Here is a 25,919-nt window from a genome sequence, read left to right on the forward strand (position 1 = left end):
TAGTATTCTTGCCTGGAGAATCCTGTGAACAGAGGAGCCTGGTGGGCTGCTGTCCATGGGGTCGCACAGAGTTGGACATAACTGAAATGACTTAGCATGCATGCATGCACTGGAGAAGGAATGGCAACCCACTCCAGTGCTCTTGCCTGGAGAATCCCAGGGACGGAGGAGCCTGTGGGCTGCCATCTATGGGGCTGCACAGAGTTGGACACGACTGAAGCGACTTAATAGCAGCAGCAGCAGCAGCAACAGCTTCCAGTTTAAAAACAATAACTAGAATAAGATTACAGGAATTTAAGTTTTAGTTTAATCAATAATATCCAGCATTGGCAAGGATATGGGGAGAAAGGGCAGTTTCATGTCCAGTTGGTGATGGAATAAATTAACACAATTTTTCTGGAGAAGAATTTGGAAGTACTTACTAGACTATATGATTCCATTTCTACCTTTAGAAATATTCACACATGTGTAGAGGCAAATGTGAATGGATTTTCATTATGGTATCATTTATATCATGAAAAATGGAGACAACTGCAGTGTCTAACAACAGAAAAGAAGTCAATAATTTATGGTATATTCCTTCACACCTGGAATGCCAGGCAGCGTTTTAAAAGAAAGGGATAGATAGGTCTTTGATATGGGAAGATGCCAAACACATTATTGAAAACAATCATGCATGTATGTAAAATATGTATGTGTGTTTATATTTGGCATATATAAATATTTATATAAAATACAAGTATTCATATGTGTTTGTGAGGAGATCAAAAGAGGATCTGGAAGGCTACCCAATGATCTCTATGCAGTTTAGAGTCAGTAGGAAAAAAACAAAAAACTCTCCAAAACAGAGAACAGAGTGGTGGAGGCTTAGGGGCAAAAGGAAGATGAAATGAGTAAAGGTGATCAACCATATGGTAATGGATAGAAACCAATTTTTTTGGTAGTAGGCATACTGTAGCATACATAGAAATATAACATTGTATATGTAAAACATACAATGTTATAGACTAATGTTACTTCAATAAAAAATAAATCTGAGAAAAAGTTTTAAAAAGAAGAGTGAGTTGAAGAGGACAGGAAGCAAGCGATTAGTGAGGCAAGAGACTAGTGTTTTACTTTGTACACTCCTTATTGCTTGATTTCTTTCTACTTAGTACACTCCTTATTGCTTGGTTTCTTTCAAAACAGGCACACACTACTTGACACATAAAATAACAAATTCAAATGAAAGCTCATTAATCACCAATTAATAACTGGTCAGCAACCATTATGTGACTTTCTCGAACTTCCCAGCCTATGAAGACACAGAAAAATGGAAACTCACCAAAACAGAAAACTTAATGCCTAAGTGTAGACAGAATTTCTGTGGATCCAATGAAGCTAGAAGAAGGATGTACCACACTTTGTCTCCCCAAAGGGGAACACAGAGGATAGCATTTTGTACTTTCCTTCTTGCCAGTCCCTAAATAGTCAATGTCTATAATAATAGTCAGAAATCTAAATTCTCCTTCTTCATTGTAGTGGTTTATCTACGAAGCCACTCACAGGTTTCACCTGGTTTTACTGACATCACCAGAACCACCACCTTCCTTGCCTTTCTCTTTCTGCCATCAAATCTGCAACCGTATAGAAACAACTCACAGAAAACAAGCAGCCTAAAACATATGTAGAGTTAGGAGATGAAGGGCATCTGGCAATAATGTACTAGATGCTCCTTGCAAATAAAGTATTATGGATTCACATGAGGGCAGAATGATCTTGGGAGGGGTGTGTGCTAGGAATTATAGCCTTTATGTTAGAGTATCAGATTTAGCGTACCAAAGGGTCAAATAGTAGAAAAGGATGCTTTCTCAGCAAAACACTAGTCAAAGCTTTCCAGAAACTGACAATGAGTTTCAAAGTTGCATATTTCAACCTGTCCATTAGCGAATTTCTGGGAAACAAACTGGTCCACTAGCCAAATGTGAAGATAACAGGGCCAATGACAAGTCTCATCTTTTATATGTTGCCAAACATAATGTTAAAACAGATATTGCTTTGTTTTGTGAAAATAAAAAGATACAAAACTTGAATAAATATATGAATAATTACTGTTCCTACAGAAGAGATAAAAACAAGTGGAGACACACAAGGGAACAGAAGCAATAATCAAAGGGGCTAATTATCTAGATTAACAGTTTAATTCAAAATTCTTAGTAAATAATATTAGGTTTGTGGATTAAACTTAAGCATGACAGCAAAAATATAAACAATTAGGAAACTTACTAATATAGATTTCATTAATAAATAATTTTGAATGTTAAAAAAAGTATTCTTGGGTAAGGAATTTGTATTATATGAAAGACAAAGAGTTAATGTTTTAGCAAATGAAAGCAGTCCTAAAGATAAACATGATCAGACAAAAACATTAATAGAGATACATGAATTTAATGAATAAGCAGAGCACCAAGGAAAATTTACAAATGGTCAGCAAATTTACAGAAAAAAGATACCAAATCTAAATAACCAAAGAAATGCAAATAAAAGACTACCTTTTCACAAATAAAATTAGAAATTTGTGACAAGAAAACATCCAATATTCTTGAGGATTCATACATATATTGTTAATAATCTCTCTGATATCTTATTCCCAAATCCTTAAATTTGTGCATACACTTAAGCACAGAAACTTCTCTTATAGGAATTTATTCCAAAGGAAAAAAATCACAACTAAACACAACAATGTTGCTCTGCTGGGTATAACACTGAAAAACAGGGAATCATCTAAACACAAAAATTGGTTAAATAAATCTTTGTATCTATGTATATTATACAATTATTAAAAACTGTGTTGAAGAAAATATTTAATAGCAAAGAGCTAATTATCACTTACTGCAAAGACTGAAAAAGCATGCTGCAAATAATAATCTGACTTAAGTTTTATATAAATATAAACAAAGAAATATGACTCAAAGGTAACACACCAAATGTTAATGACGGTTATCTGTCTATAGTGAAATTGAGTTTTTTTGTTTCCCTATGATCTCTAAAATTTTTACAATGAGTATTCTAAGAAGAGTCCTTTAAGTTTGTTCAAGATAGAGAAAAAAAATTCCAATGGGAATTGCCATGAAGAATGAAAAAGCACACTGTCCCAAACAGAAAATAAAAACCAAATGCAGCAAAATGGACCTTTCTATTTATTGTCCCTTCTCAGATTTTTTTAGAACCTTCACATCCAGAAAGTATCTCTAATTATAACATTTAAAAGCATGAGAACAACTTGTTCTGAAATCTTTTATTTATTATCAGCAAAGTATAATCTTATCTGACTGCCCAGCAAACTTGGTTTTCCATTCACTTTAGAATAGACGATAGATTAACATCTTTCTCTTAATTACTTCATACAAGCAAAGCTTTCTATTTGTCAGCTACTGAAAATAGTATGCATACTGACATTACTCCAAAACACATCAGCACAAATTCAATGGCACCCTTCCAGGAGCTGGATAAAACCCGGTCTCCAAAGTCTTTCATCGTTTACCCCACAGAACAAAAATTATTACTGGAGTATTAGAGAGGTGAGGAAATAAGAATTTCAAATTACTTATGTGTTGTTACAGGCTCTCTGATGTTTCTCTAGCTGGGTGAGTGGAGTATGCCCCCTATTGCTGACTCTTCCCAGCCAGCACCCTAACATGTATACACAAACACACTGAGAATTCTAGTGTGGGTAGATGTTTCTCATTAGAGGCAACTGTCAAGGTCACTGGCATGGAGACATAAAGCTCAGGACAATATCAAAGAACATCTGATGAACACAAGAGAGAAGGACCTTTTTTACTAGAAAGTGAAAGTATCAGTCACTCAGTCATGTCTGACTCTTTGCGACCCTATAGACTGTAGCTCACCAGGCTCCTCTGTCCATCAGACTTTCTAGGTAAGAATACTGGAGAGGATTGTCATTCCCTTCTCCAGGGGATCTTCTCAACTCAGGGATCAAACCCAGGTCTCCTGCATTGCAGGCAGCTTCTTTATTGACTGAGCCAACAGTGACTAGAAGACAAGTAATTTATTTCTTGGTCACAAATTTAAATGTTACCTTTAAATCTGAGGTCAAATTTTGATTCATTAACCCCTGCAACCCCCCAAAATTCATCAGAGCAGAAACAAAAGAACTCTATTCTTTGTGTTTAAAAAGTAACTTTCTCCTTCAATTCAGTTCAGTTCAGTGGCTCAGTAGGGTCCGACTCTTTGCGTCCCCATGAACCTCAGCACACCAGGCCTCCCTGTCCATCACCAACTCCTGGAGTCCACCCAAACCCATGTCCATCGAGTCGATGATGCCATCCAACCATCTCCTCCTCTGTCATGCCCTTCTCCTCCTGCCCTCAATCTTTCCCAGCATCAGGGTCTTTTCCAATGAGTCAGCTCTTAGCATCAGGTAGCCAGAGTATTGGAGTTTCAGCCTCAACATCAGTCCTTCTAATGAACACGCAGGATTGATCTCCTTTAGGATGGACTGGTTGGATCTCCTTGCAGTCCAACAGACAAACAATTCTAGAGACTCTCAAGAGTCTTCTCCAACACCACAGTTCAAAAGCACCAATTCTTCGGCGCTCAGCTTTCTTTACAGTACAACTCTCACATCCATACATGACTACTGGAAAAACTACAGACTTGACTAGACGGACCTTTGTTGGCAAAATAATGTCTCTGCTTTTTAATATGCTGTCTCAGTTCAGTTCAGTTCCATACCTCAGTCGTGTCCGACTCTTTGCGACTCCATGAATCGCAGCACGCCAGGCCTCCCTGTCCATCACCAACTCCTGGAGTTCACCCAGACTCACGTCCATTGAGTCAGTGATGCCATCCAGCCATCTCATCCTCTGTCGTCCCCTTCTCCTCCTGCCCCCAATCCCTCCCAGCATCAGAGTCTTTTCCAATGAGTCAACTCTTCACATGAGGTGGCCAAAGTACTGGACTTTCAGCTTTAGCATCAGTCCTTCCAAAGAAATCCCAGGGCTGATCTCCTTCAGAATGGACTGGTTGGATCTCCCTGTAGTCCAAGGGACTCTCAAGAGTGGGTTGGTCATAACTTTCTTTCCAAGGAGTAGGCGTCTTTTAATTTCATTGCTGCAATCACCATCTGCAGTGATTTGGGAGCCCAGAAAAAAAAATCAGCTACTGTTTCCACTGTTTCCCCATCTATCTGCCATGAAGTGATGGGACCAGATGCCATGATCTTAATTTTCTGAATGTTGAGCTTTAAGCCAACTTTTTCACTCTACTCTTTCACTTTTAGTAAGAAGCTCTTTAGTTCTTCTTCACTTTCTGCCATAAGGGTGGTGTCATCTGCTTATTGAGCTAATTGATATTTCTCCCAGCAATCTTGATTCCAGCTTGTGCTTCATCCAGCCTAGCGTTTCTCAAGATGTATTCTGCATATAAGTTAAATAAGCAGGGTGACAATATAGAGCCTTGACGTACTCCTTTTCCTATTTGGAACCAGTCTGTTGTTCTATGGCCAGTTCTAACTGTTGCTTCCAAACCTGCATACAGGTTTCTCAAGAGGCAGGTCAGGTGGTCTGGTATGCCCATCTCTTTCAGAATTGTCCATAGTTTATTGTGATCCACACAGTCAAAGGCTTTGGCATAGTCAATAAAGCAGAAATAGATGTTTTTCTGGAACTCTTTTGCTTTTTCCATGATCCAGCAGATGTTGGCAATTTGATCTCTGGATCCTCTGACTTTTCTAAAACCAGCTTAAACATCTGGAAGTTCACAGTTCACATATTGCTGAAGCCTTGCTTGGAGAATTTTGAGCATTACTTTACTAGCGTGTGAGATGAGTGCAATTGTGCAGTCGTTTGAGCATTCTTTGGCATTGCCTTTCTTTGGGATTGGAATGAAAATGGACCTTTTCCAGTCCTGTGGCCACTGCTGAGTTTTCCAAATTTGCTGGCATATTGAGTGCAGCACTTTCACAGCATCATCTTTCAGGATTTGGAATAGCTCAACTGGAATTCTGTCACCTCCACTAACTTTGTTCGTAGTTCTAAGGCCCACTTGACTTCACATTCCAGGATGTCTGGCTCTAGGTCAGTGATCACACCATCGTGATTATGTGGGTCGTGAAGATCTTTTTTGTACAGTTCTTCTGTGTATTCTTGCCACCTCTTTTTAATCTCTTCTGCTTCTGTTAGGTCCCTACCATTTCTGTCCTTTATCAATAGGTGAGTGGATAAATAAAACTATGAGTAAATCCATGCAGTGGAATATTATCCAGCAAAAAACAAAATGAGCTATCAAGTCACAAAAAGACATAGAGGGACATGGAAGAAACATAAGTGGTTGCCAGGCAGGAATGACCAGATGGCACACAGGGGATTTTTAGGGCAGTGAAACAATTCAGGATGATACTCCAGTGGCAGATAAACCTCATTATACATTTGTCAAAACCACAGAATGTACAACATAAAAAATAAGCCTTATCATAGACTATGGAATTTAGTTAACAATAATGTATCAACACTGGCTCATCAATTGTATCAAATGTTCCATACTTAGGTAAAATTCTATCAAGGAAGGATAAATTAGTCAGAGAAAGTTGCACAATAAAAATTTGATTTGACCTTTTATCCACAGGTAGGATTTGGAAGATAGATGAAAGAAGAGACGGCATGCCCAGAGGGGAGACAGCAAGAGCAGAGGTGTGGGGGAAGGACTGAGTTGGTCACATGGTGCAATGGCGAGAAAGAGGTCAGCCCAGAGAAAGGATAGGGCTCCAGGAGTTAGGTGATATTAGTTTCAGTAGATAGAGTGGAGCCAGATTGTTAAATCCTTGAAAGGCAAGCAGGTGGTGTTTATATTTGATACAGCAGAAAATAGGATGCCTTATAAGGTATTTGAGCAGGAGAGTGCTACAAAATATAGTCAAATGCTCACTATTAATGGATATTGTATTTGCAAATTTACCTTTATGGTAAAATTTATTTGTAATCTCCAAAATCAATGGTCATGGCCATTTAAGGACAAAAAAAAAATCCTAATATGTTAAAAATAAAGGGAAATGTGTAAGACATGGTATATGAGAATTCTCAGTATTTCTAATCAATTTTCTTATAAGCCTAAACTTTTTTTTAAAGTTTAATTTTTTTAAAGTTATTTAAAAAGCTAACAATATAAAGTAAATATACAAATGAAGAGGGAAAAAAATGAACTTACTTCCGATTCACAATTAGCCACTCCCGAATATAGGTCTGAACACAGTCCCTGACGTGTGGGTCGAGTTCAACTCTAGTGAGACGGAAAAAACATAAAACAAGTTATCACCAGATAAAAACAATGAAGCAATCCTTTATCATAACCAAGGAGAGCAGCATGATTTCAAAGCTGTATCAACTGAGAATGGGAAGGGTGTTGTTTTCCAATCCTTTCAAGTATCTGAAATATTCCTAAGGCAGTAACATTTTTACCTTGATGAGACAAACATGTTGGCATTTTATGTTTTGTGTGTTTTCTTTATTACAGAGAACCGTGTTAGACTGTACCTATCCCTGAAGGCATTCTGACACAAGACAGGTAGAGCTAGCTGTAATCACATAGAAAACAGAAGAATAAGTATAAACACCAATCTGTCCCAAGGGTGATCTGGGCATATTTTTTGCTCATGTGTAACCCTGTTAGGACACGCATGTTTTTCTTTCTGGAAGTCCATGAAAGAGGAGTTGTCTTGTGTTTTCAGGAGCTGACGGGCCCTGGCTTTGGTTGGTGATTATTAAGTCGGGTGGCTTTTGTCTACTGGTATAGAGTGAGTCGTGAGATCGACTCTTGGAATACTTCAGAGTCTGGAAATTAGAAATCATGAATTCCCCACAATAGCAAAGGTGGGTTTTTTTGTTTTGTTTTGTGTTGTTTTGCTGTTCTTCCAAATGTGTTGGTACTATAGATAAACAGGTCCAAATGCTCTAAATTATAATTTTCCGGTTTGTAGAAAGATGGACAGTACCTGCCTTGTGGACTGCCTGCTAGTTTTAGATGGAATACTGTAAACGTCAGATGTGTGGTCTCCGGGCCCTAAGTACCCACACCCCAGCCCATTCCTTATTCCTTATGTGACCCTGAGCCCGTCACCGAGCCCTTCTCAGTCTCCTCATCATACGTGGTGGCAGTAATCACGCAGTGCTCCTTGGGAGAGCTGTGACGAAGATGAAGTCTGTGAGGCTCTGAGATGAGCGTCTGGCACATAGTGAGACCTCCCTGTGACAGGTCACATTCGTGTGCCATTCCTTCTGCACGAGACACTAGGGCAATCCCTCTATATGTATTAATTCAGTATCAGTCAGCTCCACAGAGCAGGCACTAACATTATTCTCATTTTGCAGAGGGAGGAGATGAAAACATCTTGCTCAAAGTCACTCAGCAAGTGGAAGAACAGGGACTTGACCCAGGCTGTTCACTTAGGAGTGTAGGCTTACACCCACTACACTATCACACCTCAACAGCAAGTTCCTAGGTAGGCAAGTGGGTTCAACAGGAGTCAGCTGCTGTTTGCTCTGATGATGGTGACACTTTCCTGGGCTTTAATTATACGCCAGACTTTTGGGCAACGATTGAAACAGTAGAGATTGTGAAAGCCATCAGACAGATAATGTGTTAGTTATCAATTCTGGTGACAGGGCAGTATTATGCTCAAAAACTGAGCATAATTATCTCTTCTATCAAATTTCAAAAAAAGAATCCTCCTACATGTAAACTGATTGTATTTTAAACAGGCTTTCCCCAGATTCTGATCTCTTTTGAAGACAACCATATATTTTACACAAAAAAACAAAACTGAATGATTCTCTACCAAAGGTAACAATTATAGATGTTACCAATGTGAAAGTCACATCTGAACAAATGGACTGACAACAGGGAAGAACGTTTCCCAAGGATCACCATGATTTTGTTTTCTGGGAAGTGAGTGTCTTCAAAATGTTAAGAGCCGAGAATGTGGTCAGCTCTTCTATGTGAATGAGAACTATCTAAACAAAGAATAAAGGGTCAAAACAATACCATGTCATTGTCATCCAACTTCCTAAACGGTGATGAAATAAAGTCCAAACTAAAACTGAAATATCCCCGAGTAACGAGGGCAGCAGCCTGTTTCATGGTATCCTTTCCAGGACTTTTTGGGAAAGAAGAGAAGGTTGAAAATGTCCAGGAGGATGTGAATCTTAATCTGCTTTAGAAACTGAATGCAAATAAAAGCTCATCCTAAACCTCCAAAGAGACACTGCTTTCTACACTATGGACATAAAGATGTTACATCTAAAAATAATTCCATCGTTTGATACCAATGCCTACACCTGTAACCACATGGATTAACCCACTGGAGAAACTCAACCCTAAGTAGCTATTCACTTATTCACACTACAGAGCTTTCCCCATTGTTTTTCCACTTGACAAAACTTGCTTCAAAAGCAGGAACTTTGCCTTATTCATCTTTTTATCCCTGTTCTCAGCACACAGGAGATGCTCAAGAAAAGTGGATTGAACTTACTTTTGTGACTTGATCCAGTCTCATATATGGGAAACAATTAAAATGCTTCTGAATGGAAGCAGTTCAATGATTATTATTTTCGGAAACTGAGATCTCCTGAGGTCTCACTGAGCTGACATCTGGGAAGTCTGGGTCTAGAATCTGCGCTCTTCACTTCTTCTTAAGCAGTCCATTTTGTCCCACTGCAGTCCTTTAACTGACTTAGACCCCAAGTGGCTTTTCAAAGCCTTTGGTCAAACCAATTCAAAAACTATCCACCTGGAAGTGATAGTACCATAGAAGTTATCCTGCACATCTTGATAGATCTGAGTAATGTCACTTCTAAGAAAGTCCAGAATTAGGGTATCTCCCCCTTACCACAAACAGTCACGACAGGCATAATCCCATCCACATTTTCAGAAAACAATTTACCCTTCCTCCGGCAAAGAGGGCTGCAAAGTTCGACATTCCTTCGGCGTGAACGCCACATCCAAGTCGTCCTCGGAGAAGTCGCCCAGCTCCTGGGCAAGCTCCACATCCAGGCTGTTCAGGTGTGTCATCAGAAGCCCTTCGAAGTCCACTGGCTCCACTGGGTCATAGAACTGAGGCTGGGGGCAGCGAAAGGACAAGGACGTTCCCACACGGTTTGGGATAAAAGTGCTAAGGTGACAGCAGATGCATGCCTTGCCCTCGCTCTCCTCCCAGCTAAGTGGGGCTGATGTCAAACACAGAAGCGGTGATACGGAAAGGAAAAGAAACGCAGCGTGGAGAGTCAAGTCAGAACACGGTGAGTAATTAAAATCACACCCCAAGGCAGAATTTTTCTCTGTTTAATTGCATCTTGATGAGGATTCCTAAGGAGATCCAAAATGAAATCACAAGGTTTTGCTGCATTTTTATAATTTCTCTTGCCAAAGCTCTCTGAGGCCACGTTTACCCAAATATAGTGAAGCAGCGAACTGGAGGCAATTTTCTAGAAATTCAGGTAAACTCAACTCAGAGTATTCAGGTAAACTCAACTCAGAGTATTCAGGTACAGTGTTTTATTTGGCCCAAGTCATCCTCTACATTGATTCTTGAAACCACTTCATTCGTAATCACAGCCCACAGTGAACCAGCCTGGGTGGCTGGGACACTCCAAGGCAGTGATTTCCAAATACCGCTGGGCTGCCTGGTGCCGGCAGGGAAGAAGCTGTCACTGACTGACTGAAGTTAATGAGCAAACTAAGGACAACGGGCTAAGTATTCGGAAGGCTAAATGTACCTGCTTTAAAAGGATTGTTTTTTGGGGTTTTAGTGTTGATTTTTGTTTTGGTGTTTGCTTTTTTGTTTGCTCTTCAATTATATCCTTCCACAGTGGGGAGGGGGTGGGGAAGAAATGTTAAAAATAGATGGTAATTTAAAAATTAATTTTCCTCAGGTGATAAAAGAAAAATGCATGAAAGTGTTAGTCTCTCAGTCACATCCAACTTTTTTCGACTCCCTGGACTGTAACCCACCAGGCTCCTCTGCCCATGGGATTCTCCAGGCAGGAATACTGGAATACCCCAGATGTTCCCTTTTGCAAGGGATCTTCCCAACCCAGGGATTGAACCCAGGTCTCCCACATTGCAGGCTGATTCTTTACCCTCTGAGCCACCAGAAAAAGTTGGCAATTCCACAAATATTTTTTCTACCTTGTGAAACTCACTTAGACTTAGGAAACCACTGCCTTAATGGAATAAAGATAATTTAGATCAAGTTTACGTGTGTAGTAGTGGTATAAGTAGTGGTAATAACAACAACAATAGCAGCAGCTCCGTGGTGTTCATTTATGGCAGACAATTTGGAGTCATCAGTCCAGCAAACACCCCAGATTCTTGACTTGTACTGTCTCGCTCTGAAACAAGGACAGATCCAAAGAAAGTGCTGACAAAACCGGTTTTTCATCATCCTGAAACCATACACCAGACTAGATGTAAGGCTCTAGGTTGGAGAAGGGGAACAAAGTGTCATGGAAGAGGCAAGAAGATTAGAGAATGTAAGTGTGGCTTGCCCCGTCTCCTCTCACCTCTGTGTCCCTGGTGGTGGTGGAGACGTGAGTGACACAGGGAAGAGTGAGGGCAAAGCTGACAAGGGAGCAAACACAGGCCTTCCTTGTCTGAGATTCTTGAAGGGCTGGCTCACATAATGCCCTATGGCAGCTGGATCAAAGAGGGCCGAAGAGAAGGGAACAGGAAGTCCTTCACTAGGAGAGCGCAAAGACACTCCCCTGGCAGCCCAAGGCTCTATGAGGCATGACTGGGGACAGAGAAGTCTCCCTGGGCTCTGACTGGGGACCTGGAGGTCACTAAGAAGAGGAGCACAGGTTTTAGAGTGGGCCTCTCCAAATGAATCAGCTGGGGCCAGCAGCAGGCAGGCTCAGAGAGCCTGGGGTCAGCCTATGCAGAAGCAGGTGGGGACAGAGTTTGCAAAAAGACACTGTTGACATCCACCAGGGGGAACAACAGGCACTATACATGCACGGAACCAAAAAAAATCTACTGTAGACTGTCATGAGACCAACCCCCCAAAAGAAAGCAGACTTTCCCACTCCCTACCACAACATGGCACAGAGTTCAGGGAAAGGGACTGAAATGACTTCACCTTGAAATGAAGAGGCTGCACTGTTTGCATACTTCACCTTATTACTGTTAAATTTACACCCCTGAACTAGAAGTTGTTGTGCACTACGTGCCAAGAAGTTGTCATTCTAGACATTATCTCATTTAATCCTCACCAGAACTCTGTAAGGTTTTACTTTACAGATGAGGACACTGAAGGCTAGAAATTTAAGAATTCACCCAGGCATGACTGCATAGCTGGGAAGTAGTCACTGTGGAATTCAAATCTAGGCAGACTCCTAATTTTGCTTTCTCTTGCAGGTTCTCCATGGAACCTAGATTTCCAGAAATAACTAAAACATGAGACAGCAGTAAGTGTGTTTAGAAGACAGTGAAAAATCCATTTATTACCATCCACAAGCTCTACTCTGAACTTCTCATGAGATTGGCTCCTCAAATTAATAATCGTGAAGTAATTTATTAAAATAATACTTAATGTTAAATTTACCATAAGGAATATCAATTATTTAAGCAGAGGCATTGAAAAGATACACTGAAAAATTACACTGAAGCAAAATTTGCAGCAATGTGGATACTAGCGCTGCTGCTGCTGCTAAGTCGTGTCAGTCATGTCCGACTCTGTGTGACCCCATAGATGGCAGCCCACCAGGCTCCCCTGTCCCTGGGATTCTCCAGGCAAGAACACTGGAGTGGGCTGCCATTTCCTCCTTCAATGCATGAAAGTGAAAAGTGAAAGTGAAGTCGCTCAGTCGTGTCCGATTCCTAGCGACCCCATGGACTGCAGCCCACCAGGCTCCTCTGTCCATGGGATTTTCCAGGCAAGAGTACTGGAGTGGGTGCCATTGCCTAACTAGTAAGTAGAAGCCTCCAAAAAGAAATGGCATTTGTGTGAAATCATCAGAGAGAAAAAAAATTTAGGTCCAGTCTAAGTATTATAATTGTCACATCCCTAAAATTTTAAAGGGCTTCCCTGGTGGCTCAGACAGTAAAGAATCTGCCTGCAATATGAGAAACCGGGTTTGATCCCTGGATTGGGAAGATATTATGGAGAAGGGAATGGCAACCCACTCTAGTATTCCTGCCTGGAGAATTCCATGGACAGAGGAGCCTGGCAGGCTACAGTCCATGGGATCACAGAGTTAGACACTGGAAGACTGAGCAACTAATACTTTCACTTTTTAAAATTCAAAGTCACAAGGATTAGGAAAAAAGCCTGGCTGATAATGGCACCTGTCACCTATTGGACAGGCTGCCCAAGAGCCAGGGAAAAAGGACAGCTGATTTCCTCATTCAGCAATTACTTGCTGGACATCTATTAAATGCATGTCACTGGGGGACTTACCTGGTGGTCCAGTGTCACTCCCAATGCAAAAGGCTCATGTTTGATCCCTGGTTGGGGAACTAGATCCTGCATGCTGCAACTAGAAGGTCCCAAGTGTTGCAACTAAGACCCAGTGCAGCCAAATAAATAATCAATAGAGACAAATATTTAAAAAAAAAAAATAAACAAACACAAGTCACTGAGCTGGCCCTTATGGAGCTGCTCTTTCTACAGATCTTGAGTCAACTGTGGGACAGGGAAGTCTGACACTTTCTCACATATAAAATAATGCTATCTTTGGAGGGGGGAGCTATGAAAAAGTATATAGTATCATCATTGAACACTGTGTGGCCAATGTGCCAAATGCAATATGCACAATTGATCATAAAGTCATAATACTCTTAAGGTGTGAATCTACTTCAGGACTGAAGAGACTATAAAAATAAGCCATAATGATAGAATTGCTGAGCATTAGTCTAACACTACACACAGCCAGCATTAAATAACTAGTCACCCTACACTTTCTATGCTGAAACTAACAAGGGAGGAAACTGTTGTTTCAAAGATGAGATAAACTAGCCCTGCTGTTGGCAAGTGAGTGGAGATGCCAGCTACTGTTAACTAGGCCTCTGAGCAAGTTGCTCCTCTTGCATATTCAAATAATAAACAGGAACCAAAAGAGATTTCTGTTCTCCAAGTTATCTGAAGTCAATCTCAAGAGTGAGTTTTATATATTATGAAGCGATCAACACATACCCACATACACAATGCTATTTAGGTATAAACAAATATTGAGGAGATTTACAGTGGTATTGTGTTTCACTGGGCTGAAGTTTGGGAATGGAGTGGGGCGGGGGAGCGGGGGATGTTCTAAGATCAGTCCCTCAGCCTCTTGGGAGAATAAAAGTCAAACATGAAAATTTATTGTTTTTGTTTTCTCTGCTACTGAGTTATATGTGACCTTCTAATCAGTGGAGACTCAGACTAGTTTGAATGGTCCAAAGTACTTATCCAAGGAATTATCATTTGTTAAAATAATGTATGAAAAAAACCTAAATAATCAAAATAAAAACAAAACAAAAGAATAACTTAAGATAGCAAATTATCCTAAATCAGACTTTGACTGCAATGGCTTTGTGATGTGTCAACTTGGCTCTGCAGAACTACATTCCTCCAGATTCCCTTCCTAGTATTTTTCCAGGTGTGGTGGGCTACAAGGGTGTTCTCTTGCCAGAACTGGAGGACAGAAGGGAGGCTGCAGTTATTCGGTAGCATACACATACCTACTGATACAATCAACACCATTTGAAGTGCTGCTGTAATGTGACATTACAGACATTACAGACTTAAATTAATCAAAAAGGAGATTAGCCTGGGTGGCCTGACTTAACCAGTTGGATGCCTTTTCAAAGAGGTTGGAGGCTCTCTGGAATTTCCAGGACTTTAAGCTTTAGATCTCACCCATGGAGTTCCAGCTTGTTATGATCTTGTCTTCCTGATTGCCCTGTGGACCTCAGGCTTGCTTGGCCAGCCACCACCAGTGGCTAAGCCAATGCCCTGTAATCAATTCCTTATCATACGTGAAGATACATCCCCTACCAGCTCCACTGCTCCAGTTGAATCCAGACGAATACACCTACTTTCACTCCTTCAACATATACTCACTGGTGTCCTAAGCAGTCCAGCAGTAGGCCAAGGAGACACAGTCAATGCCCTCAATCAATTTTCAACACTCCTCTAGTGAAGATTTGTGCAGTCTTTCTTTCTAGCTATTTTTTTTTTTTCCTCAGAGGTCTGATCAACAGAAGACTAGAATACACAAAAATAGTATAAATACTTTAAAGGCTTAAATTATTCACAAATATTCATTTTTTAAATGAAGAGGGTCTGAATTTTTCTTTGTCCTTTAATGTACATCAATGGCTAGTTCTCCTGACATGGGGTACGATTCAACTTGAAATTGAAAATTTCTACAGCACCAGAACCATGTCTGTTGAAAATTAATCTATGTAGCCATAGCACAGCAGTCAACACCCTGATAGAAGATTAAAATGACAAATCTGGTCATTATCTCACAAATAAGGATAATGAAAAACAGAGAGGTTAAATGACTTGGCCCAAGTCACACAGGTAATCATAAGGATGTACGTGTGTGTAATCAGCCATATCCAACTCTTTCCACCCCACAGACTGCAGCCCACCAGGCTCCTCTGTCCATGGGATTTCCCAGCAAGAATACTGAAACTGTTTGTCAATTCCTCCTCCAAGGGATCTTCCCAACCCAGGTTTTGAACTGGTGTCTCTTGCATCTGCTGCACTGGCAGGCAGATTCTTTACCACTGCACCACCCAGAAAGGACCACAAGGGACCGGGTACTTTGTCACAGCTTGAGGGAAGCTTCATGCCCGTTGGCTGGGGGTAGGGGAGGAGGCATGATTCTTCTAGGTGCCGTGTCCTTGTACCATCAGGCATGTTTATCCCTATGGTGCTGCTGCTGCTAAGTCACTTCAGTCATGTCTGACTCTGTGTGACCCCATGGATGGCAGCCCACCAGGCTCCCCTGTCCCTGGGATTCTCCAGGCAAGAACACTGGAGTGGGTTGCCATTTCCTTCTCCAATGCATGAAAGTGAAAAGTGAAAGTGAAGTTGCCCAGTCGTGTCCGACCCTCAGCGACCCCATGGACTGCAGCCTACAGGCTCCTCCATCCATGGGATTTTCCAGGCAGGAATACTGGAGTGGGGTGCCACTGAGTGGTCCTCAAACTGACTTGGCTGTTCATGAGAGACAAGTCTTGGTCAGTGTCACCCAAGACCTTCACGTCGCCAAATTCAATGGCTGTTGCTCATTCCTGGTTTATCTGCAGCACTGGACAGTTAATCACTCTCTCCTTGAAGCACTTTCTTCACCTGGAGAGGAACAAACTGTCCTAGTGTATCCCAAGTTCTGCAAGTCCATGTACCAGGAAACCCCTCAGTCCAGCAAACTGGAGCAGACACTTGGTCACTCCACCTCTGGGACACCACTTTTTCTAGGTTCTCCTTTTGCTTTGCAGTGCCCTCAGGTTGCGTCCTAAAAGAGCTTCTCTCCCCAGTCTGAATTTACTCCCATATGATATCATCTATGTCCATGACTTTAAATAATTTTTTTTTCTTTTTAAAACTATAGGTATGTATCTGTAGCCTCAATCTTTGTCCTGACATTCAGATTGATTTTTCCAATTATACTTCAACATCACTCTCTGGTAATCTAACAGGGCCTCTCAAACATAACAAATTCAAAATTACTTAATTTTCTTGCTGATCTGCTCTTCTTATATCTTTCAAGTCTCTGCATCTCAGCAAGCGGCAATTCCATTCCACCAGCTGTACAGGGGAAAATCTTTTGGGTCAATGTCGATCTCTCTCTCTCTCACATCGTACATATTATCTGTCAGAAAATCCCATCCACTTTACTTTTGAAATCTATCTAGGATCCAACCACTTCTCACCTTTTCTACTGCGACTACCCATTTCCAAAGCACTGCCATCATTTTTCCTGAGTTATTGTGTCAATTTCCTAACTGCCCTCCCCACCTATGTGGAATCTATCTCCACATAGCAGCAAGAATGATCTTTATAAAAAAGAACCTTATAAGCAATCTTTATAATAAAAATGCAAATTGTGCTAAGCCAGCACTTCCAATAATAAATTCCCATTTCAATCCAAGTAAGGGCCAAAATTCTTCTAGAGGCCTATGACTCAGCCTTGATTCTTCTACCATCTCATCTCCTACTGCCCTCTCTGCTCAGCCCATTGTCTGCATCCTGACTGTTCCTGCAGCATGCCACGTGCTCTTGCTTTGGGACTTTGAATGTGCTGTTTCTTCTAAATTGAATACTCTTCCTTCAAATACTTGTCAAGTTCATTCATAATTCTTCCCAAGTGTCTCCTTTCTAGACCTGCAGGCCCTCACAGACCACTCAATCCAAAATAGTCCCCTCTTCTGTGTCACTCTCTATTCCCTATCCATGTTTCATTCTTTAAGCACTTACTATCCCTCGATATACTCTACATTCACTTATTTGTCTATGTCTCTCATTCTAGAATGCAAGCTCATGAAGACAGACGCTTTGTTACATTCACTATTGTAACCCCAGCTCCTAGAGCAATTCCTGGCACAGAGTGAGACCTATATATATTTCCTGAATGAATGAATACCTAAAGCAATCCTCTTGGCTCTTCTACTATCTTGAAGTAAACAGAGCATAAGGCAGTAAAGTTCTCCGGCTTCAATATCTCAAAGCACTTCATGGCTTAGATTAAGGAACACTTCTCTGCTTCCACCAGTGGCAATCTTCCACCGATGCCACTGCACAGAAGATACTGACATGCCACAATGGACATCAATCTAATCTTACCAAGACTGGTTTGATTCCTGTGCTTTACAATGACAGTAATGAAACTCATGCTCTGCATGCAGGGTGGCATTCATTTGACCTTCCATTGTGAATGTCCGTGAAAATTATAATGACATCTTCATTTTCCATCATGTCCCCTCCAGTTAAATCACTGAAACCTAAGGACAGCCCAACTTCTGGAAAGATGAAGCACAAAGGAAAAATAAAAGAAGATCACCATGTTCATCAGGTGATCCATCATTTAGATCATCCTTGGTAACAGAACAAAAAGGTTGCTTGATTACACAGAAACTTAAACATGTAACAAAAATGAGTATGAGACCTCCTTTTTTTCCTTCATAACTGTTATACACAAGCACGTCGTGTAACCATGGTGTTTTCGTTTATATCCAGGATGTGGCTTTCTACATCCTTCTCTTTAGCAAGAACTGTTCTGGCCCAGCTGATTCATTCCATTTTACTTCACAATTTTTCTATTCTCATTTTTAAAAATAAGATTTTCCCTCTATAAAAATGTAGGTTAAGTTATTAACTATGCACATAGTGTCTCAAATTCTTTCTAAGTTAGGGCAAAGATGACCTACCTTTCTACTCTTGTATATTTCACTCTCCTTTCTACTTTGAATAATCAGAAAAAATGGTTTTAATATTTTACAGATTCTTCTTAATGAAGACACTAATACATAGTTTTTTGCTTTTATAGGTGATTGGCATCAGGGGGTATGCAACCTATTTACATGCCCACGGCACAGGACTATTAAGAGTGTCACAAAAGACCCAGGGTAAGTCTGCATCATTGCATTTTGTCTATAAAACCAAATCTAAATGGTAGATCCTCTTCATATTAAAAAATGCAAAATTTTTATTTGTTTTATCTACTTTGAAAATGTATGTATACACAATCATCACAGCTAATATTTACAATTAGAGTTAAAAAAACAAAAACCCAATAACACTACACACACACACACACACACACACACAAATACCCACAAAATCAAACACGTCCTTCCTCTCATTTGATTTATCAGATTTATGACAGAATCCACTATAGGCATATAAAAGTATATCTACAGGATTAGCAAGTAGCCTTCACTTACTCACTTTCTGAAATGCAGAGCAGCCAGGACACAAAAGGAACTCTGCCTTTCTTATGTTCCTCCTCCTATCAACATCTGGACTACTGCTATGTATATAGGTTCTTTAAATGATCCTCAATCTGGACCACATGTAAAAGTCCCAGGGAACTTTAAAATAATGATATTTGGGATTCTGCTGTAATTGTTCTATGAGAGGACACAGGTGTGTTTCTAAAGGTCTCAGGTGATTCTAATTAGAGCCAGGGTTGCGAACCTTCCTCTAAATCTTCTCAGCCTCCCACTTCAAGCCTTTACTTCTTTTTTTTTTTTTTAATCTTAGATCTTTCTTTCCTCAGAATACCTACCATACTCAAAGCCAGTTTGGATTCTCTATTTTATCTGCCCTCCCAAATATATCATAAGGTCCTTCGAAGGCAAAAGCATCTCCTATTCATCTTCTGGAAATCTCCCACAGTGTCTCCATAGTGCCAAATACACAGACAGCAGCATTAGCCTCTATTTACACAGAATCTATTTTATCCTTCTGTATTAACCCTAATAGGGGTAGCATTACTATGCCCAGAGTGCAAGTGAAGAAACTGAGGCCCTAGTCAAGGTTAAGTAACTTGCCCCCTAAGTAAGTGATAGTTATACTCCACCCCGGATCCACCTGACTGCAAGTTCCTGCCTCTTGCAAAACAACAAGAAGCTTATAATTGATTGGGTTTTAGATAATGTCTATTTCTAAAAAGCACATAAAAAGCTTTGCAACATCACTAATTATTAGAGAAATGCAATCAAAACCAAAATGAGCTATCACCTCACACAGGTCAGAATGGCCATTATCAAAAAACGTACAAACAATAAATGGCTGGAGAAGGTGCGGAGAAAAGGGAACCTTCCTACACTGTTGGTAGGAATGTAAATTTGTACAACCACTATGGAGAACAGTATGCAGGTTCCTTAAGAAAAAAAAAAAAAAACTATCATATGATTCAACAAACCCATTCCTGGGCATGTATCTGGGGAAACCATACTTCAAAAAGATACAGGCACTCCAATGTTCACTGCAGCACATTTACAATAACCAAGACATGGAAGCAACCTAAATGTCCATCAACAGAGGAAGGGATAAAAATGCGGTACATACACATAATGGAATATTACTTAGCCATAAAGAAATGAAATAATGCCACTTGAAGCAACATGGATGGATCTAGAGATGATCATACCAAATGAAGTAAGTCAGACAAAGACAAACATATGATACCACTTATATATGGAATCTTAAAAAATGATAGAAATGAACTTATTTACAAAGCAGACACAGACTCACAGACTTTGAAAACAAACTTAGGGTTACTAAAGGGGCAAGGGGGTGGAGGAGAGATAAATTAGGAGTTTAGGATTAACATGTGTATATATAGTAATACACACTACTATATATAAAACAGAAAGTCAGCAAGGACCTACTGTATACCGGGAACTCTACCAAATATTCTATAATAACCTATATGAGGAAAGAATCTGAAAAAGAATGGATACATGTATAACTGAATCACTTTGTTGTACACTTGAAACTAGCACAGCATTGTAAATCAACTCTACTCCACTATAAAATAAACATTAAATTTTAAAAATATAATAAATAACTTGGTGCCAATTCAATACTCTTAAAAATTAAACAATTATTTATATCAGCATGTGGGGTTGTTGAAATGGTGGTTCCATAAACAAAGGTAAGGGAAATAAAAGTCAAAATGCACTTAGTCAAATTTTTCAATCATCTAAAATCTTACAATGAACAGTCTATGGCTTCTCATGTAAGAAGAGCTGCTTCAGGTTGAGAATCTTTAGGTGATAAACTATTCCTCTGCCTTTCCAGAAATAAATCTCCCTGAAATGTCTCATTATCTTTCTATGAAATGGAAATAATTTCTTAAGGAAAAGGGCAATTATCATGTAAGTGGGTGATTTTTGCTGGAGGAACCTTCATTCAGAAAGATGACTCAAGGGAAAGAACAGCCACTTCATTCCGATAGTACGACAGGACCAGCAGGTAAACATTAGGGTGATTGGATTTTTCTGAGTAGGCCATGCATTTAAAAAACAAAAGATTAATCACAGGCAGATTTTGGCCCTCTCCTGCCATCTGCTCATCACACAGTTAACCAGAAGAAACAGGGTCTGCATACTGTGCTAAAGCTGAAGTAGAGACCTGGGGGAGAATATTCAGAAGACTAAAATGGAATTAAGCAGGAAAAACACGTTTTAAAGGCTATTCATTTGCAAATAGAATCAGGTAGAAATTATACATGACTCATGTATAGTTAAACATTTTTGCTATTTCTCTGAGATCTTCTATTAGAAAAGGAGTAGTTAAGCCACACGTTAATCCTACCACCTAGCTAATGAAATAACTCATCCAAATTCACGTTTGTCAAAACCTAGTGATGAGGAGGCGTAACTGCCAAGAGAACGCCTGCAAATAGGAAACAACTTTTTAAAGTTTGTGACTTTAAAAAAATTTCTCCTGAAGAAATTTCAGGCTGCAGGTGGTGTGTAGCTAAGGGGTTAACGTCTGTGAGCTAAACTTCCTTAAAGCCTCTTAATAGTGAGGTCCACACTATTTCTCAAGGCAGCTACTGCAGAAAGCTGTAATCTAAATTTACAGAGAAGCAAAGAACCAAACCCCACATCCCCCACCTTGTTTAAGATTTAAAACTGTATCCAGTCACTTTTTAACTGCATTTGTATATTCTATAAGACAATTTAGGTCAGAAATTTAAAAAAGATTTGTTTAAATGAAATATATATCAGCACCAATGAAACCAAAAAGCAAAGCAAATTTATCTTAAAGTGTATCTAATACATCATGGCTGTTATGCACTTGATATGCTTTTATTATAATCTGTGACTTTGAAACAGAAAAAGTACAACTAAAAAGGGCAGTTGAACATGCTACCGAAGTCATAAATAGATTTTTTTTAAAGCACTGTCATTGCAAATTATCTTTTGCAGTAAAAGGTGCTGTACATTTTTTAGTACTACTATTTCATCAGTGACATAAACCACAAATTATCCTACTGAAAGAATCACAAATCCCTCCAGCAAACATACCTTTGAAAGACACACAGTTACACGGCGTGGAAATTGCCACAGGAGACAAAATGGCGGCTGCAGGAAACTGAGCGGCAGGTTACCAAATTTCTAAGAGCAGAAGTGGTTTTGAAGTAATAAGTGAGAAAGAAAAAATAACCTAACCTCCTCAAGATAACCACTAGTACAATCCAGAAAGTGGGGCCCTGCTGTGTGTGAGGAAGTGAGTACACTGGAGGCTGCAGCTCTCTCACAAAGGAAGTGAATGCTCACTTCTGGTTTTACCAACCAACTCATTTAAGTTAGATTTAACCCACTGGTCACGTCTGGCATTTGTGAATGCTCACTTCTGGTTTTACCAACCAACTCATTTTAGATTTAACCCACTGGTCACGTCTGGCATTTACTCCTCAAATAATATAACATATGTACACACACTCAACAACTGGTGTTAGTATAAAAACGTGGGCAATCTTCAACTTAAAAGATGGGGGGGGGGGGGTGTTCTAAAAATTAAGGTCCATACTGTCTGACTGCAATGATACAAAGTTCCAGAGAAAGCAAAATCACGATGACATAAGTGGATTGGTGATTGCCTAGTGCTGCTGGCTGGGGATTGCGAGGGAAGACCCACAGAAAGGGGCACAGCAGGGTTATTCAGGGTAAAACATTCTATATCTTGACTATACAAAGTAACTATAAACTGGCCAAATTCCTCAAACTGTACACCTTCAAATGAGTGAATTTATTGTAAGTAAATTACAATAAAATTATTCCAAAAAATTACTTTAAAAGCTTAAGGTTCATAACTTGACTTTTCAGACTGTGGAATAATTTTTGTTCCCCCAATAAAAGCATGTTACAAATGGTGATTAAGTTTCCAGGCTAATCCTTCCTTTCCCCAAAATGTGAATCATAATTTGGGTGAAACCAAGTAGCCTGGGAAGTCCACTGAGTCCAGAAACTACAGAATTAGGTTTGCTTTGCACTTCAAGCCCTAGTTAATGGAAGGAGGGGCTTCCCTGTGGTTCAGCAGTAAAGAACCCACCTGCAATGCAGGAGCCACAGGAGGCTCAAGTTGGATCCCTGGGTTGGGAAGATCCCTTGGCAGAGGGCATGGTGACCCACTCCTGTATGCTTGCCTGGAGAATCCCATTGACAGAGGAGCCTGGCAGGTTACAGTCCACAGAGTCACAAAGAGTCAGACATGACTGAAACGACTGGCATGCACGCAGACCAAGGGAGAGAGGGAAACTGATGTCAAAAAGTAGACTCAGGATTAGGAACTGGTGGTTGGCGATGTAAGGCAGAGGTGAGAAAATCTTAGAAGACTTAGGAAGCATAAGCATAACCTGGGCACTTCTGCCCTTGATCAGTCTCTAAGCAAACCTGTAACTCATACTTACTAGTTGAAGAGAGGGGAAGCCAGAGGTACTTATGCTTTGTCGATGGTACTGGCCAAGGTTTGGTGGGAGGGTAAACTGTTTCCTTATTTCCGCAGAAGAATACCTTGGGTTAAAACAGAAAAATCTAAATGAAGTGGTTATTTTAAAGCATCACTGCAATTATAGATGCAATCTCTGATGTCACGTTAGAAGACTGATTCCTTAGCTGGGTGACTGGCAGAACTTACTAAAATGTCCTCAGTGGCCTCTGGGTGGACACTAGAGCTTTAGGGTGATCATATACTCCCTTGAGAAGTTCACAGAAGCCAGGAGGCCTGCAGACAGGGCACTTGCCCAATACTGGAAGGATGATGGCTTCTCAGGTGCGCTAGTGGTACAGAACCCGCCTGCCAATGTGGGAGATGTAAGAGACCCCAGTTGGATCCCTGGGTCGGGAAGATCCCCTGGAGGAGGACATGGCAACCCACTCCAGTATTCTTGCCTGGAGAATCCCATGAACAGAGGAGCCTGGCGGGCTACAGCCCAAAGAGTCGCCAAGAGTGGGACACGGCTGAAGCGACTCAGCATGCAGGCACGCACTGAAGGATGAAAGCACAAGTAGGAAAAAAAGTTTGGAGCCCAAACAAAAGACCCAGCGCGCTTGGCTCCTTCTTCCCAGGCCATTCAGAGGCACAGTCTCCGTGCGAGGACATCTGGCCTCTGACGACAGTCCTTTAAGCCCAGAGTCACCATTTTGAACCAGTCACTCTCCTTTCAGCGGTGGAGCACTTCCGGTCGCTGCTTGCTATCACGGAAAATGCCAGAGAACTGCTTTACGGACATCTCTACCTCCCCACAGGCACCTTAGGTGCTCCCTGGAATTGAAAGGGCTGTATTTGTTCCAAACTGCTCCAAGTGAGTGATCCTTCAAGTCAGTGGAAGTGACCCTGCTGAGCCCCCAGACAACATCCCTGCAGCCAGAAGGAGCACAGGCTAGTCCTGCTCCACCATCCACACCCACTGGCGTGTGGCACTGACCAGCAATAACCTGGACAACGAACAGGTTGGCTTTCTTTTATTATTATTATTATCAGATTAAATAAATTATTTTCTTCTTTTTAAGAATATGTATTTGTCTGTGTCAGGTCTTGGTTGCAGCATGAGGCATCTTCGTCATGTATGTGGTATTTCTCTTTGCAGCTTAGTTGCCCCCCTGGGCATTTTGGAATCTTAGTTCCTGGATCAGAGATCAAACCTGTGTTCCCTTCATTGCAAGACAGTTTCTTAATCACTGGGGAAGTTCTGACCAACTTGACTTTTGTGTGGGAAAAGTCAAAGCGTTCATTCATTAGTCATTTGTAACTTGGAACACATTTTCTCATTGTCAGCCTTTGGTGGCTGGATTCTAAGGCTAGTTCATAAAAGTGTATTTAAACCACAATGAGGCCACTATAGAAAATAACTAGAAACTAACATTATTGAAGACCAAATGAAAACCTATATTTGCAATATGCTATACATCCAACATAGAGATATATACACATTAAAAATTATAATTTAACAATTTAAATATTATAAAAAATCTTATTATATTTTCTCCATTATAAAGTATGTTAGGACATAATTATTAATTTTCCTCCATGATGAGGTTTCTGACATGATCTGCTTGGGTCCCAATCTCAGCAATGTGGTGCATCTAGAGAGGCAAGAAACTTGTCCTGATCCCACCTGTGGCATCCATTTTCCCAACCCAAGAGTGCCTCAGTTTCCTTTCAGGGTTGACACCCTCATGTTGTACAGGTACAACTACAAATCAAAGGGATGGACATGTAACCCAATACAAGACAATTCTCTCTCCTTCCCGGAATCCTGAATGATGAATAGAAAGACAAAATGTGGTATATCATACATGGAATATTATTCAGCAACAAAAAAAGTAGTGATATATACCACAATATCGATGAACCTTGAAAACATTACATTCAGTCAAAGAAGCTAAACCAAAATACCACATATAGTATAACTTCTTATACGAAATGTCCAGAATACGCAAATCTATAGAGACAGAAAGTAGATGAGTGCCTAGGGCTGGGAGGATTGAAGACAAATGGGGAGTGACTGCTATTGGGAATGGGGTTTCTTTTAGGGGTGATGAAAACATTCTAAAATTAATTGTAGTAATGGATGCTCAACTCTGTGAATATACTGAAAACAAGTGATTCATACATGTTAAATATGTGAATTGTGTGCCATCTGAATAATTTCTAAATAAAGATGAGGGATAACAGATACAAGTATATGTGTTTGTGTGACAGAGAGAGAGAGTGAGTGAGTGCTCTACAGAGACAAGAGTGAAGCCAAGGATTTAGCATGATAACCAAGAATGGAGGAAAACTTTGATTTTGATCTACAGTGCTCAACACGCTGATTTTCATTACAAATTCAACAGTCACCAATTTTTTTAAAAAATCAAGAAATCCAAAACAAAAGGCCCATCTTTCATAAACAACACTGCATCTTGTTTTTCTG

At 40.3% G+C, this 25,919-nt stretch overlaps 1 protein-coding gene across 5 annotated transcripts in view; it reads right to left on the reverse strand.

The window, feature by feature from the left end:
* DOCK8 (dedicator of cytokinesis 8) overlaps window positions 1-25,919 on the reverse strand; it is a 241,736-nt gene that overhangs the window by 164,545 nt on the left and 51,272 nt on the right. For 3 of the 5 annotated variants that reach the window (XM_059888930.1, XM_059888932.1, XM_059888933.1), the window contains 5 exons: window positions 23,412-23,514; window positions 23,054-23,173; window positions 22,027-22,116; window positions 9,938-10,113; window positions 7,207-7,278 (listed from right to left, as the gene is read on the reverse strand). In XM_059888930.1, coding sequence (XP_059744913.1) covers window positions 7,207-7,278; window positions 9,938-10,113; window positions 22,027-22,116; window positions 23,054-23,173; window positions 23,412-23,514 — 561 coding nt within the window. The remainder of the gene's footprint in view (window positions 1-7,206; window positions 7,279-9,937; window positions 10,114-22,026; window positions 22,117-23,053; window positions 23,174-23,411; window positions 23,515-25,919) is intronic. The other 2 variants (XM_059888931.1, NM_001191532.3) reach the window with 2 other exon arrangements.

The sequence above is a fragment of the Bos taurus genome, chromosome 8 (genome assembly GCF_002263795.3).
Source record: "Bos taurus isolate L1 Dominette 01449 registration number 42190680 breed Hereford chromosome 8, ARS-UCD2.0, whole genome shotgun sequence".
Taxonomy (NCBI): domain Eukaryota; kingdom Metazoa; phylum Chordata; class Mammalia; order Artiodactyla; family Bovidae; genus Bos; species Bos taurus.